The sequence below is a fragment of the Colobus angolensis genome, unplaced genomic scaffold (genome assembly GCF_000951035.1).
Source record: "Colobus angolensis palliatus isolate OR3802 unplaced genomic scaffold, Cang.pa_1.0 Scaffold506, whole genome shotgun sequence".
Taxonomy (NCBI): Eukaryota; Metazoa; Chordata; class Mammalia; order Primates; family Cercopithecidae; genus Colobus; species Colobus angolensis.
In genome coordinates this window covers 737,344-754,475 of record NW_012118555.1, presented here as the reverse complement: position 1 = coordinate 754,475, position 17,132 = coordinate 737,344, and the positions used below count along the sequence as shown (strand labels likewise).

General features: G+C 44.7%; 1 protein-coding gene across 1 annotated transcript in view; it reads left to right on the top strand.

The window, feature by feature from the left end:
• LOC105524749 (chromosome unknown open reading frame, human C21orf62) overlaps positions 1 to 15,611 on the top strand; it is a 20,376-nt gene extending 4,765 nt beyond the window's left edge. The window contains exon 2 of the mRNA XM_011960141.1: positions 14,661 to 15,611. Within this exon, the coding sequence (XP_011815531.1) occupies positions 14,725 to 15,384 (660 nt within the window). The 5' untranslated portion in view covers positions 14,661 to 14,724 and the 3' untranslated portion in view covers positions 15,385 to 15,611. The remainder of the gene's footprint in view (positions 1 to 14,660) is intronic.
• Positions 15,612 to 17,132: the final 1,521 nt, after the last annotated feature.

The following is a 17,132-nucleotide window of genomic DNA, read 5'->3' as shown; positions in this document are numbered from 1 at the left end:
GAAAAGAATCTTCTCTGTGGCCAGGAGGTCTGAATAATTCATTTGGAGTTGTGCCTAGACACTATTTCATGGGCACTCAGTTTAGTCCAAATCGTGATGCCAGATTATCTACTGGAGCTCTGCTGCTGTCACAAAACTAATCTTCAAAAAGTAATCAATGAGATTCAGGATTCACTCTTTTTAAATAAAATTCTTATTTGGCAATAGTTTTACGTTTACAGAAAAATCGTGAAGATAATGGAGAGCTCTCACATAGAGTTAACATCTTACATTAGCATGGTACATTTGTCACAATTAATGAACCAGTATTGACACACTATTATTATAAAATAAAGTCCAAACATTATTCAGATGTCCTTAGATTTTGCCCATTGTCCTTTTTCTTGTCCCAGGATCCCATCCAGGATCCCACATTACCTTTAGTCATCATTCCCAGGAGGCATTTTAAAACTCTGAAAAATCTTTCAAGAAGGATACAAGGTTTAAATGTTCATTGGTTCCAATATTTGCAACCAAAACCAGCAAAGGAAATTGTAATTCTTATTTTTATCCAAACTCGAATGGTCGGAACTATAGCTTGAACACAGTTGAAAGGAAAGAAAGCCCAAGGCTTACATCTTAAGGAAATAGTGCAGGTACTTTATGGGAATATAAGAAGGCACAACTGTAAGTGGAAGATCTGAATTCCCTTTTATTGTTCTGGAAGCAGGTAATTAAAATAGTAAAGGTCTGCCAGCCTTTTTTTTTTTTTTCTCATCTCCTAGCAAAGGGATTAGTGTCTGACTCATTTTCCTTGGCAACCTCACACTCACATAATACTGGCCCAGTAATTTAAGCAAAGCTCTCCCTGAGTTAGCTTTACAAGATTGGACTCTGAAAGGTTAGGTCGTGGGGGAGTTTTGCAGCAAGGGCTGTTGTAATCGCTCAACCAAGAGCAATTAGGGGAATGGCTTTGTGATGCTCACAAATATCTGTGAGACCAAAATATACTAACTCTACTGATGTTTTCCTTCGCCCCTCGGAGGGTGTGTGGCATAAGATAGAAGGGCAGGGATTGGAGGCCTGACTTGGGACTCACGGTCTCCATTCTAGCCAAGTGTATGCTACCCTTCATCCTCATCAGATTCAAGGGAAGTTGTAAGGCAACCGGGAACCTAGACTAGGCCTTTTGGTAAAGTCACAGGAGGTTGGAGGTGCCTCCTGGGATTTTGCCAGATGTTGTTCAGTGGCTTTCAAGGATGATGCACAGCTAGGCCATAGGAGAGTAAGCTCAAATTCCTACCCTGTCACCCATACACAGAAACTCATTCTGGTTTCTCTGCCATGGCTAGGCCATATAATGAAAGTCGCTGAAGAAGAACATGAATGTTGCTTGCTGACTTGATAACACTCGACAATCCTAGGAGGTAAAAGGCAAAAGAGGGGCTGGGCAAGGTGGCTGACGCCTGTAATTCCAACACTTTGGGAGGCTGAGGCAGGTGGATCAGCTGAGGTCGGGAGTTTGAGACCAGCCTGACTAACATGGAGGAACGCCGTCTCTACTAAAAATTAGCACAGTGTGGTGGCACATGCCTGTAATCCCAGCTACTCAGGAGGCTGAGGCGGGAGAATCGCTTGAACCCGGGAGGCGGAGGTTGTGGTGAGCCAAGATCGAGCCATTGCCCTCCAGCCTGGGCAAGAAGAGCAAAACTCCGTTGCTCCCACCAAAAAAAAAAAAAAAAAAACGCATAAGAGGGAATCAAGGACTAAAAACATGCCTCATTGGCTTAGCCGACATAGGGACTCATTTGGGTAATATAAACAGCCGCGGTGTGCCCCTGTGTGCCCAGCCCTGAGCTAAGGTCTGGGGAAACTGCGATCAGCAAGAAGGCATCAGAAACCTGGCCCCTGATATGGTTTGGCTGTGTCCCCACCCAAATCTCATCGTGAACTGTGGGTCTCATCATTCCCTCGTGTTGTGGGGTGACCCAGCGGGAGATCATTGAATCATGGGGGTGGTTTCCCCAATACCGTTCTTGTGATAGTGAATTCGTCTCGCGAGATCTGATGGTTTGATAAGGGGAAACCCCTTTCACTTGGCTCTCACTTTTCTCTTGTTTGCCACCATGTGAGACATGACTCACTTTGCACCATGATTGTGAGGCCTCCCCAGCCATGTGGGACTATGAGTTCATTAAACCTCTTTCTTTTGTAAATTATCGAGGCTTGGGTATGTCTTTATCAGCAGCACGAAAAAGGACTATAAAACCCCACAGTAAACCAACAAGGAAGCCCCGTATCCAGGCAGCAAATTAGTGGGTGAAATTAACACCCAGGTGAGCTCAGTGCTTTCCAAATAAAATATCTGCTTTCCAGTCAGTTCTTTCTCAGCTTCTAAGCTCCTGAGCACTTTAGTCTATTTTTATGATTCAATCAATTTAATCTCAAACCAGTAATCCAGCTGATACCTGAAGAGCTCCTGGCTTCACCAGGCACAGATGAAGTTAAGTGAACACGAATAGCTTGTATTCTGCTGGTTCATGCTCCCACCTACCTGATACAGGTCCTTGCCTCCTCCCACCACTATGTCTACAAAATAGAATTTTCTCCAGGTGCTTCTTTGAGTCCCCAGGGGTCTTGCCTATGCTCACAATGGTCCTTTCATCTGCTCCTGTCCCCAGCCCCCACTAGATGCTGACCGTCCGTTGCCTTGGCCATGGGGCTCCCTGTTGCTTGATGACCAGGGAGCAACATCCAGGGGTGGCCCCAGTCTGTTCTCGAGAAAGGGTCAAATGGTGCCACTTGTCCCTCATTCCTCACTGTGCTAGAGCTGAGCTGTACTCAGTACAGAAGTGGAGAAAATGCTTCTATCCATCACTCAATGTCGCCCTTTCTTGCCTAGACAGGGGGCCACTTGTACCTCACATCTCAGAATTCTCAGAAGCACTTCTTGCAGCCTTTGCTTGCTACCTGACCAGACTCAGCCTCAGGCATATGTTTGCGCTGTAAAGATACAAATGCTACTGTCCCATCCCTCTGTTCTTCCCTGCCCTGGGCCCTCCCATATCCTCTTCGCTCTTCTTTCTTCTTCAACAATTCCACGTATGCAATTAACCACCTGAAGATGGTTCCTCCTCAACTCATAAGACATATCCAGACGTATCCATTTGGGCTTGGCAGGACCCAACATGGTGTGACTATTCTATGGGAGCACTGAGTTTGGTATTTCAGGAGAATAGTTAGTCTGAGAGCTTATGATCTAGGCTAATGAGAGGAATAAACCACATAATGTAATTAGCAAACACTGCAGGGCTGTGAATACAGACGGGCTGGTTTGGTCCACAGGGTGGTTTGATGTGGTGGTTTGGTTTCCTCATCATCTCTGTATTCATTTCCTATTGCTGCTATAACAAATTTCTACAAATTGGCCAGGCACAATGGCTTACACCTGTAATCCCAGCACTTTCGGAGGCCAAGGCAGGCAGATCACTTGAGGTCAGGAGTTTGAGACCAGCCTGGCCAACATGGTAAAACCCGATCTCTACTAAAAATACAAAATTTAGGCTGGTATGGTGGCACACACCTGTAATCTCAGCTATTCAGGAGGCTGAGGCAGGAGAATCGCTTGAACATGGGATGCAAAGATTGCCATGAGCCAAGATCATGCCATTGCACTCCACACTCCAGCCTGGGTGACAGAGCGAGACTCCATCTCAAAAAAAAGAAAAAAATCTACAAATTTAGTGGCTTAAAACAACATATCTATATTCTTTTACACTTCTGGAGGTCAGAAGTTCAAAATCAGTCTGACCAGGCTATTGTTAGGGTGTCAGTAGGCCTGGTTCTTTCTGGAGACTCCAAGGGAAAATCTGTTCCTTGCCTCTTTCAGCTCCTAGAGGCTGCTGGCATTCCTTGGCTTGTAGCCATATCACTCCAATCCCTGCTTCAATTGTCATATTGCCTTCTTCTTATACAGACCCTGTTGATTACATTGGGCCTGCCCAGATAATCCAGGATCATCTCCTTATCTCAAGTTTCTTAATTTAATCATGTCTGTAGAGGACTTATGGCCATGTAAGGTAAAGCATTCACAGGGCCCAGGGATTAGGACACAGGCACCTTTAGGGACTATTATTTGACCTACTGTAATATCCATTAGGCACAGTAGGAGATCAGAAATAAAGTGTTTTGATCACAGCCCACATTCCTGCTGTTCCTTTAAACATTTTACACACATTTAAATTAGTAGAAATGGGAATCGGATAATTAATTTCTATTTTCCAGACTAGCTCACTAATAATTTCAGGACCTCACAGTCCTCAGCATTTACAGGAGGACATTTGTAAATCTGATTTGATTAGTTACAGGAAAAATCATGCAAAGAGATATTTTTGTTTTATGCTGTGCTCGTTCTCTCTCTAGTCAAATGTTTGATACAAGTAATGCATTAAATGAACCAGTTACTTTAGATTTCTTTGGGGTGGCTTTTGGGATGCCCTCACAAAGCATGGTAATACATTTGTTATCACTATGACTCCGATATTACAAAATATCATTGTCTATGAATAGTACTATGTATATTGTAGTATACCTATGAGTACTTATTAGTACCACAATATACATAATACTATAGAACTATTCAGACTGGGTGCAGTGGCTCACGCCTATAATCCTACAACTTGGGAGGCCAAGGCAGGAGAATCACTTGAGCCTGGGAGTTTAAGACCAGCCTGGATGACACAGTGAGACCCCATCTCTAAACACAATAAATACATAATATAGTACTATTCATATATATATATATATAATCACATGCATCTACTTTGCTTTTGTAACCTGTGTGGTTGGATTATTATCCTGTGCCATGTCAAGAGAAATAAGACTCAGACAGGTTCTCTGACTGATCCAACTATATACTAGTGAGTTCAACATGAACAGTCACAAAAATATTTTAAAGTGTGTCCTCTCAAAACCCAAATTGCATACTTGAAGCTAATTTTGCCTGCATAATTTCAACTTATGGAGACATGAATTTACTTCATCTTTTTCTAGATGAGCAAATATATTAGATGATAGCATATAGTTTAGATCCTACTATAGAAACCAAATGAGATTCTGATCACATCAGAATTACTGGGAACTCATTTCCTGCCCCTCACAATGAACTGCGTAAACCACAATGAAAGGGAAATGATCTTCACCCACAGACTGCACAGAACGGTGACTTCAGCATTAGATCCTTGTAAGGGCCTGTGAAAACTCAGTGGCTCGTACCAAGGATGAGGATGTGCTGTTGTGGAATGTAAAGAAGAAATAAAAGACAACACGTACCACAGTAAGAAAACACTGGGGAGGGACCCAAATTAGCTTTCAACTTCACAAGCTTTGAAATATTAAACAACAAAGATACAATTCCGTTTTCAAATATCATCTTACATAGTGTTTATCTCTAACCTGCCTCCTGCAGTGCATTTGTGGAACAAAGCCAAAGAAAAGAAAAATGCTAAAATCCCTTTTTTCAAGAGCATTTCAAGGTCCTACATCTAAAGCCCTCACACAGTGCCTATGTGGGCATCTCATCCACACAACAGAATAGCCAACACCCCTCCTTGACCTAAATGGGAAGAGGGGTTGCACAACCCTGGACAAGTGGGCACTGGACCTGAGAATAGGTGACCACTTGTTTCTGGAGCCCTAGCGTGGAGTCTCCACCCCACACTCCTCCCATACTTTCTATTTGATCCTTGCTATCTCTCTAAATAGGAACAAGGTAGCCATAAGGCTTACAGTGTAAATACCCTTGGGAAAGAGTGTGTTGGTTTAAATTCCGATTGAGGCCTAACCAACTGGTATCAGATCCCAATCTGTGAGCGGGTTTTTAGCACTGGCTCCTGGAAAGAATGGATGATCAAGGAATTAAGAGGAAGGCACATCAAGGGGACCTGGGGATTGGAGAGCTACTCCACCTACTCCATAGCTTGCCATAACTAACCTCACTAGCAGCTAGGCTTGCTGCCAGTCTGATGAAGCCACCCAGAGGCCGCTAATTCTGAGAAAATGGGCTATGTTTTTCTCGTGGCTGTCCGGGCTCACAGTGGATGTCTCAGGGAGTGGTGTTCCCAGGCAAACTGTGCTGGGATGCTAAGAATGAGACGACGACGGGAGGCTGAGGCAGGAGAATTGCTTGAACCCAGGAGTGGGAGGTTGCAGTGAGCCAAGATCGTGCCACTGCACTCCAGCCTGGGAGACAGAGCGAGACGAATGCTTTTCTGTGCTGCCCACTGGGTTCTCCTCCTCCCTGTACCACTGGTTCCCTCCCAGGAGTTCTAGCAGGTGTCCTGACTGCATGGTCATAGGAGGAAGTCAGCCTCATCCTCATCCCCACCTTCTCAATCCTACATTCTTGATCCTCTCCATCCCCTTGAGGATTCCAGATATTGAAACAGATTTATCCAAAGAGCCTGGAGTTAGAAGGAGTCAACAATTGGATAGATGGAAATCATTGAAGAAAATACAAAAGAAAAATATTTTGAACTCACTGTCCTGACTCTAGTGTCTTCTCCCCAGATTTGATCTCTCCCTGGCAGCCTAGGTTACCTTCCTTAAACAAGATCTAAGCAGATGTCTCCTGCTTCAGACCTTTACCATCTCATTTTTTGTCTCTTGCAGGAGCCTCCAAAGAGGGAGTTTACATCACAGGAGGTTTGCAAGCCAAGCTAATGGGGTAGAGCTGAAAATATTCAAACTTTCATTTTTGTTTATTTTTCATCTCAAATTTTTAAAAATGTTACTGTTTGCGTATTGTTGATAATACAGATGATATGTAAGCATGGTAATATGTGAATAGCCTGTATTAATTAATTCCTAAGTTAACAGATACATCTATTGGGGAGAGTTTTAAAATTATTTATTGATGGGATGATGATCAGAAGAGTTTGGAGACCAAGTAACTGCCACCATAAAATCCAAACCCCTTAGCTTGATTAGCAGAGTCCTGTCTAACCCTGTCCTCCTGCCTGCCTCCCCAGCCTCATGGACCCCCAGATGTCTTATACCTGCTCTAAACATACTAAGGACTTTAGTCATTCTGACATTTGCGCCAATGACTCTTGTATCTGCAGTACCTCACCTTTCCTAACCTGAACCTCTTCTCTGCCTGGCCCAAAGAGCACATCCTTTGGGAGTCTTTCCATTTCTTCGTTACCACCACTCCACCTGCATCTTTTTTTTTTTTTTTTTTTTTTTTGAGGTGAGTTTCACTCTTGTTGCCCAGGCTGGAGTGCAATGGCGCAATCTCGGCTCACTGCAACCTCTGCCTCCCAGGTTCAAGCGAGTCTGCTGCCTCAGCTTCCTGAGTAGCTGGGATTACGGGTGTCCACAACCACGCCCAGCTAATTTTTTGTATTTTTAGTAGAGACAGGGTTTTACCATGTTGGCTAAGCTGGTCTCAAACTCCTGACCTCAGATGATCTGCCCACTTTGGCTTCCCAAAGTGCTGGGACTACAGGCGTCAGCTACTGTGCCTGGCCTCCATCTGCATCTTTAAGAACTACCAATCACATTGTCTCATAATTAGTTGCCCAGTTGTTTGTTCCCAGAGTACATGCCAAGTTCTCTGGGCAAACTTCAAGCCCCTTGAGGGCATGGATGATATCTTCTTCATTTTTGCCTCCCCATGACTTAGGCCATTTGCCTGGCATCCAATAAATGTCCTCTAAATGTTGATTTTTCATTTTCTTTTCAGAAAAGAAGATGTAAAAATCATAAGTTGCAAAGCAATATTAGCACTTGCTGTATTGTACCCAGTTAACAGGGTAGGCTAGCTGCTTTGACAAACTTCAAGACATCAGTGGCTTAGAGCAATTGAGATCTGCTCCTCCCTTACATCACAGACTAATGCCATTAAGGGGGTAGAGGGGTGTGCTCTCTTCCACACAATCATTCAGGGATTCAACCTTTTGTCTATAGTTCTGCCATCTTCTAGGGCTGTCGGTTCCTTTGCGGAATCTTCTACCATATTCCATAGGCCAGAACTCAATCACATGGCACCACTTCACTACCAGAAGCTCAGAAATAAAGTCCAATGATGTGCCAAGGAAGAAGAGGCGAAAATGGCATTCACAGGGAATAGAAGTCTCTGACATAACTAGGTTGTAAGACACAATAAGTAGCTTAATGCAGCCATGACAAAAACTCGGGGGATGTCTATGCATCCAAATTTTTCAGTCAGATGCTAAAAACTGTGCATGACTCTTTTTTGAGGCCGAGTCTTGCTCTGGAGTGCAATGGCACAATCTCGGCTCAAAGCAACCTCTGCCTCCCGGGTTCAAGTGATTCTCCTGCCTCAGCCTCCTGAGTAGCTGGGATTAAAAGCACATGCCACCATGTCCAGCTAATTTTTGTATTTTTAGTAGAGATGGGGGTTTCACCATGTTGGTCAGGCTGGTCTCGAACTCCTGACCTCGTGATCCACCTGCCTCGGCCTCCCAAAGTGCTGGGATTACAGGCGTGAGCCACTGCACCCAGCCTATGTGCACGATTGTTAAATATTTGAGCCTTTAAATCACCGGACAGTTTTAAAAACCAGAGCTACTATCAGAATCAGTTTGACTATTATTTTTGTATTGCAGCTGAAGAAATCTCAAGAACAATACTAGCAATTAGCTGCATAAAGGCAGAGGGTTCTGAATTGAGGAGATACAGACATCAGTTACTTGAAAACAAATTCCACACAGATTCCTTCTCAATCTAGGATTACACCCAACATTTAGATAATGTTTATACTTGGCTTCAAAAGGAATGTTTCAAACTCGACTAGTTCTGTTTATAAGAAGATATTACTAGTAAGGAGATATTATGTCAGTGGGAGGATAGCATTTGGAGCATTTGCCCAAAACAGATCTGAAATGTCATAAATAATGATGTTCTGAGTGCTATAGTCCTAACACAAAAGACAAATAACTAATTGTGGAAAAATCAAGTGATATTCTCCAAATTCTTATAGCAATTAAAAATCAAAAGCAATTTAAAAACGTAATTTGGAAGTGAGTTTAATTTGAAATCAAAAGTGGTTTTTATTTTATTTTATTATTTGAGATAGAGTCTCACTCACTCTGTAGCCCAGGCTGGAGTGCAGTGGTGCGATCTCGGCTCATGGCAACCTCCACCTCCTGGGTTCAAGGGATTCTCATGCCTCAGCCTCCTGAGTAGCTGGGATTATAGGTGTGCACCACCACACCTGACTGATTTTTGTATTTTTAGTAGAGACAGGGTTTCCCCATGTTGGCCAGGCCAGTCTTGAACTCCTGACCTCAAATGATCTGCCTCCCTCAGCCTACCAAAGTGCCAGGATGACAGGTGTGAACCACCACGCCGGGTGGTGATTTTTATTTTTAAAGTGGAAATGCAATTAGGGGAAAGACTCAAGAGAAGAAACTGTGAAAGGCTCATGACTCAGAAGCTGAGGAGATGCCCTGGCAAGAAGCAGTCTCAAGTATGGATCTGAGTTATGGCTCTGGGGTTAAAATTAGAAGAAAGCTAGGGCCTGGGCACCCCAAGGAACACACTCTGAAGCCAGGACTTGGAGAGGTAAGCAGGGCTACCACTCACAAATGCAGTCCCCAACGTGTGTCCCTGCAAAAATCCTTGAAGATTCTTGGGAGGTAAAAACGAGGGGCCTTCCAGTAAAGGAGCCAATTTGAAATTCTGAATATATCCCACAAAGTCAGACATATATCTGCACTCTTAAGAGTTCATTTTATCTAAGTGGTGCTTTGGTGCTTGCTGAGACTGAGAGGAGCAGAGTTGCAATGCTCACCCACGCTCATCCCACGGGTCTTGTGGGCACCCACTTTTCTGACTGCCCACCTGGCCCTTTTCTAACAGTGCCTCCTGATTTCCCTTTGCGGAGCCATCCTTCTACCCTCTCAGTCCGCTGTTTGTAGTGGGGCTGATCCCATTCATTGGGTCCTGAGCTGAGCGTATGGCTCAGGAGACCAGTGTATTTTTGCCTCCTAATATTTATTTATTTACTTATTTGGTTATTTATTTTATTATCATCATTATTATTATTATTATTATTATTATTTGGTTGCAAAGTCTCACTCTGTCACCCAGGCTGGAGTGCAGTGGCACAATTTCTGCTCACTGCAACCTCTGCCTCCCAGGTTCAAGCGATTCTCCTGCCTCAGCCTCCCTGTTGCTGGGATTACAGGCGCGTGCCACCCCGCCTGGCTAATTTTTGTATTTTTGGTAGAGACAGGGTTTCGCCATGTTGGCCAGGCTGGTCTCGAACTCCTGAGCTCAAGCGATCTGCCCGTCTTGCTCTTCCAAACTGCCAGGATTACAGGCCTGAGTCACTGTGCCCAGCCATATTTATTTATTTCTTAGAGAAGGGGTCTTGTTCTGTCATCTAGGCTGGAGTGTGTAGTGATACAGTCATAGCTCACTGCAGCCTCAAATGGCCTAAGATTTCAAAGCCCAGTGAAATCACAGCTCACGAGGGGTACTTGAGGGAAACTAGGGGAGGAAGGTTTGAGACACAGTCTCCAGCAAAATCGGCTGTCATGAACCCATGGAGTAAGAATTGGGGTTAGGTCGTGAGAAGAACAGGTGCCTTTTCATATCATCCCTCCCTCTGTCAGTCACCCTAGCAAGAAGCCATCTAGAGAGACGCCAAGGCCAGGGACTGAGTGTGCTTGCACACCTTGCCCTGAACCTGCACTTGTGTCCCTATTTCTGCCTGTGCTGCCATAACACATACCACAACAGGGTGGCTTAAACACCGGCGCATTCCCTCAAGGGACTGAGTGTGCTCGCACACCTTGCCCTGAACCTGCACTTGTGTCCCTATTTCTGCCTGTGCTGCCATAACAGATACCACAACAGGGTGGCTTAAACAACACTGAATTCTCAGACTCAAGTGTCTTTGTGCTTCAGCCTCCCAAGTAGCTGGGACTATAGGTGCGCACCATCATGTCCAACTAATTTATTTTATTTGTAGAGATTATGTCTCATGATGTTGGCTGGGCTGGTCTTGAACTCCTGGCTTCCCACAATCCTCCTACCTTGACCTCCCAAAGTGCTGGGGTTACAGGTATGAGCCACCACACCCAGCAGCCTCGTGCTATTTAAAAAGAGTTTTTTGGGTTGTTTGTTTGTTTGTTTGTTTTCTTGAGAGGTTGCTCAGCTGATAGAAAGCAAACCTGGATCTACTAGTGACCATCTTGTCCCCAGAAGGAGTGATCTTGTCTGGGAATAAAGCCCACAAATAAGAAAGAATAACTGAAAGATGGAAAGACATTTCTGATAATCTTTTTTTGAGTAGCTGGATCAAGCCATGCCTGAAATCCTTCCTTAATTTTTCAAATAAGTGAGCAGTTTTTTTTTTTTACTCAAGTCAGTCTTAATTGGATTTCTATAGCTAGCAGTTAAAAGAGTTTGAGTACACTGTCATTTGGTAAACTATGTTTTTTCATTCATTCAATGAAATTTGTTGAGTCCTTGCTATGTGCTAGGCACTGTGTGGGAAACTGAGAATATAAAGCCCAAAAACTGTTCTCTCAAGGTGTTTACCCCAGTGAAAGAGAACCTTGAAAGGTACAGCCAAGTGCAGTGGCTCATGCCTGTAATCCCAGCACTTTGGGAGGCCGGGGCTGGCGGATCACCCTGAGGTCAGGAGTTCAAGACCAGCCTGGCCAACATGGCAAAACCCCATTTTTACTATAAATACAAAAATTAGTCGGGCATGGTGGTGCGTGCCTGTAATCTCAGCTACTCAGGAGACTGAGACAAGACAATTGCTGGAACCCAGGAGGCAGAGCTTGCAGTGAGCTGAGACTGCACCACTGAACTCTAGCCTGGGCAACAGATCAAGACTCCACCTCAAAAAAGAAAAAAGAAACTCATGGTAGACTGAAGGAGGAAAATATCCAACTGGCATCTCTGTGGCGGCCCCCATAAACGGGTTACCGGGGTATTTGCCCCACTCGGTGCCCTCTTAGCGAGCCTTGCCCCCGGGCATGTGTTCTTGTTCTGGCATTGGGACTTCCTGATATCCAGGAGGCAGGGACCATCCTGAGGTCCAGCCAGGGCCTTATTGTTGGGAAGTTGCTCACAAATTCTTCTGGGAACTTCTTGTCCCACACGTTCCAGCAAACCAATATCCTTTTCTCTTCTGATCTCTTTTCCTCCTCCACAGCTGCCCCTGAACAGGATCAGCACTGGAAAGAGGGAGGCAGGCACTTTTCTCAGTCAGTTTGGGCTGGTGAATAGACCTCTCCCCTCTCTTTCCTTTTAAGGCTAGGCTCAGGGTGGGCCAACGGTATTGACGGCATTCCTGGCTCTGGGATGACAGGGTTACTGGGACACGAAGTCCCAGAGGCCTCCAGTGGAATCTGGGACAGCTGATAGTCTAAAATTATCTTGTAATTAATAAATTATTCACCGTTCCTCAGGACCTCGGTATGGTCCCTGCCTCCTGGACATCAGGAAGCCCAAAGACCAGAACAAGAACACATGCTCACTAAGTGGGGTAGACACACCCACATTCTAACACTGCTTAAGACTGTTAAGCCTCTTGTTCAGGGAGAACTCTTGGTCTCCACGTTTCTCAAAGCTCTTTCTTTCATGACAAAATGTACCTATTAATAAATCCTTTAAGAAAATCCTATGCCAACTTCAAAATAGACACAAAGCTCTATAAAGCGCCTTATCCAGTCCCCCACGTCGAATCTCTCTCTCTCTCTCTCTCTCTCTCTCTCTGCTGTGTTCTCACAGCAGCCTGTATGTTCAGTACAGCGCTTCTCAGTTCAGCCTTATTTGTCTTTTTCCTTTGAGGATAAATCCTGGAGGATAGGATCCAGGTCTTTTGTATCTTTGTTTCTTCTGCTTGGCCTAAGCCAGGGCCTGGCACACGGCCTAGGCTGGGTCCTGCCCAACTCCTGCATTTGCCCCCTCCTCCCACCTCTTCCCCACTGCTACAGCGTCTCTGTCCTCACATGCAGGACTGGCCTGGCTTTGGGCTCTGATGCCCAGCCCATTGGAAGCAGAAGGAATTTTGTTAGGACGTAAGTTCTATGAGGACTGGGCCCTGGGTTGTCTTGTTCTGAGTTGCAACCTCATGGCTAGCAGAGGGCGTGCCACCTAGTAATCTTCCAATAAGCATTAGTTGAAGGAAGGAAGGAGGGAAGGAAGGAAGGAAGGAAGGAAAGAAGGAAGGGAGGGAGGGAGGGAGGGATAAATGCATGAATACAGTCAGAATTGCTGTGAATCAATGTCTTACCCTCTGTTCAAGTTTACGCGGCAGAGCTTACTTCTATCCTCCTGGCATTCCAGCCATGGGGTTGTGGCTTGTGCCTCCTGCCTGTCTACCTGATCCCTGACATTTTTAGCTTCGATTCCTTTGGATTTCTAATTGCCCTGTGGCCTTGTCTTACACCCTAATTGCTGCTTGTCTGCTTAGCCTCTTCCCTGCTGTCACCATACTCTTTGGACACATGTTGAGATCCTCAGACAGACCCTCCCATCTGTTGCTCCCTGGCCCTTAGTCTAGTGGCCATGCCAGTAGCTCTGGGCCCTCCCACTCAGGGGTCTCATGCCCAGTATCCCACTACACCCATGGAACTCAGCAAATGGAGATGGACTGAATTGTATTGTTTGGTTTCTGTCTTCAGTCACTGGGGGAATGCGACTACTTTCGCCAAACTGAAATGTGGTACGCTCTGCCATGATGCTCATCTCATTCCGATCACACCACAAAGGAGGACCTCGCATCTGTCATATGCCAGATACTGTGGGGCTTTTCCCCCAAAACTGGACATTGGTGTTGCTCTTTAAATTACCCATGCATCCCCACCTTATTTAGATTTTTTTAGAAGTTCCTATATATGGTTTTGTTTTGGAGCCCTGCAATAGATTGACAAGATCAGTTCATAATTTCTTCTGGCATAAGAGTAGCTAAATCAAAATAATTGTGATTAATCAGTGGGTGATTAGTCTTTTTGTTGTCTATTACCACAGTTACTTAGGTACATTAGGTACATTAGGTAGGAGGCCCTGAAAAGGATGAATGGACCTACAAACAGATTAACACGGTGGGGATGGAAGGCATGTTTATCTACTTAGAAATTAAAGCTTACCATTAACTAAATGCTCCATTGGTATTCATGCTATGTCGTGTAATAGGTAGTGCTTGGATAGCTGAATCCAACAAAGAAGTGTTTGTCTCCTGAATTCCAGGAAGTCAGATATTCAGGGGGAGGAAAGCATGTGCATGTTCAGGTGTTTGTGGGCACTTGATACTAGTAATTGGATGTTTGGAGAACGTGCTCTCTCAACTCCAAATCCCTGCCCATAGATAGGATGCGGTAGGTCTCCTCTCTGGCATCCGCTCTGGCATTTCTCTGGCTGTGTTGTTGACATGCTGGTCTGTCAGCCGACATCACTGGGAGTTTTATACCTCAGATGAGCAGAGCTCAAAGGTTTGGCTGCTGTCTCTGGATAAGGTGCTGAGAAAAGAGCTTTCCCAGTGTCTGGGCTGCAAGTACTGCCTGCGGCTCAAGAAACAGTTACTAGAACAGTGAGAAAGAAATGTTTACAACTTGTTTTTTTCTGGGGTTCCTTTTCCATAAACTGTGTATTTCAAATGAAAGGTTGTGATAAAGCTGCCTGTTTTCTTTCAGGTGAGTTCCAACAAATTGGTTCACAAAGGTGGGGGATAAACACGCTGGCCCACACTGGGCAAGCATGGCACCACCTCGCAGGCACTGTCTCCTTCTGATCAGCGCTCTGGGCGTCTTTGCACTTAACTGCTTCACCAAAGGTCAGAAGAACAGCACGCTCATCTTCACAAAGGAAAACACCATTCGGAACTGCAGCTGTTCTGCGGATATCCGGGATTGTGACTACAGTTTGGCCAACCTGATGTGCAGCTGTAAAACTGTCCTGCCCCTTGCGGTGGGGCGAACCAGCTACAATAGCCATCTGACCATCTGGTTCACAGACACATCTGCGCTGGGACGCCTGCTGAACTTCACGCTGGTCCAAGACCTGAAGCTTTCCCTGTGCAGCGCCAACACTCTCCCCACTGAATACCTGGCTATCTGTGGTCTGCAGAGGCTGCGCATCAACATGGAGGCCAAGCATCCCTTCCCAGAGCAGAGCCTACTCATCCATAGGGCTGGGGACAGTGACTCCAGAGAGAAGCCCATGTGGTTACACAAAGGCTGGCAGCCATGTATGTATATCTCATTCTTAGATATGGCTCTTTTCAACAGGGACTCATCCTTAAAATCATATAGTATTGAAAACGTTACCAGCATTGCCAACAACTTTCCTGACTTTTCTTATTTTAAAACCTTCCCAATGCCAAGCCACAAAAGCTATGTTGTCACATTTATTTACTAACGTAATAACTGCGTCCAGCTGCCTGGAACTTTGGCAAACGATGGATAATTTGCAGAAGGAATCTGGAAATAAGGCCATGAGATAGGTATCCCTACCCACAACTGTGCCTCTCTCTGCAGGCTCCATTTGCAACACAGCCACACATACCAATAACCAGCTCTCTGTTCTGCTGTGTGCCCAACTGCCAGAGCACTTTTGAAAAACAAAAGAAAAAGAAACCCGAAAACCAACTTGATTCCGTCCAGGGACATGTCTTGGGAGGCAGCTAGGCTTGGTCTCTGCAACTAGGAGCCTGTGGGGAAACATCCCGTCAGAAATGGAGAAAACAATACACCCTAGAGACTGGTTAGTGGAGCTCCTCCTAGGAGGGGACCCCCAAGAAACATATCTTCTTTCAAAATACTGCCTTAATTTGTTTCTGTTTCATTTTGTGAAATTGCTTGGAATTCCTCTAAGTAGAGAATAATTGATTTCACAGGTCTTGGGACTGTGAGTTTTATAAAATGCCCCGGCGCAGTGACCCACACCTGTAATCCCAGCACTTTGGGAGGCCCAGGCAGGCGGATCGCCTGAGGTCGGGAGTTTGAGACCAGCCTGGCCAACATGGAGAAACCCTGTCTCTACTAAAAATACAAAATAAGCCAGGCCTGGTGGCGCATGCCTGTAATCCCAGCTACTCCGGAGGCTGAGGCAGGAGAATCACTTGGACCTGGGAGGCAGAGGTTGCAGTGAGCCAAGATCGTGCCATTGCACTCCAGCCTGGGCAACAAGAGTGAAACTCTATCTAAAAAAAAAAATCCACTGCAATTGTGACACAAATGTCTAAACCTGGAGTGGAATGAATTTGAAACATTATTGCATTCATGATGTCATAATGATAAGAAATAGTCCATGACTTAACAGGATGTCCTGGGGCTGATGACTTTAGATCACATACATTACTTTTTTTTTTTTTTTCCTCTTAACTTTAACATAGAGTAACTGAAATAACCTGCAATTTCTACATTTGCTTAATTGGTGGGGGACTTAGCCATTCAGGCTAATTAGCATGAGTCCATGTCAGTGTTTAAATTAGGCCAAAACAAAGACCAAAGTATTAATTTTAATAGAAAAATGTGACCTCATTACTGACATTGTACTTCAGATAATGTTAAAGTGATAGAAAAAGATAAGGAAAGGGGGAAAAAGGAGGAGAAAGGAAAGCAAGAAAAGACAAGTGAAAAGATAAGTAATATGTTCACTGTCATTAGTTACTGAAAATATAACAAATTGAATTTTAATAATTTTTATTAATAAAGTATAAAATTAAATGATGTTAGAAAGTATATGCCTCCTATAAATATCTTCCATTTGGTAGCTTTTAATAGTTTCAAAGCCCCTTCACATACGTTTTAAGTGAGTCTTTTGAGAAATACTTGTGAGTTAATGGGACTTAAATCAATAGAAAAGGAAAACTAATTTAGTTATAAATCAAGCCTGAGGTTTCAGATTTCTGGACTAAAAATATGGTTCAGTTTGTGCTGCTGTGGGATGAAGAATGGGCAGAGAAAGTCCACAGCACAGGCATGGGGATAAATGGCATTTGGCACTTAGGTGCAGCGTTTGGGGGACAACAGAGAGTGGTGGGATGGTGGTTAAGTAAGGGTGCACGCCCCACCTGAAGCTCTACAGTGGCTCAGCTTCCACCGAGTGCTGCCATGGGAAAATCTGACGGGGCCAGATCTGATCCTTCAAGAGAATGAGGTATT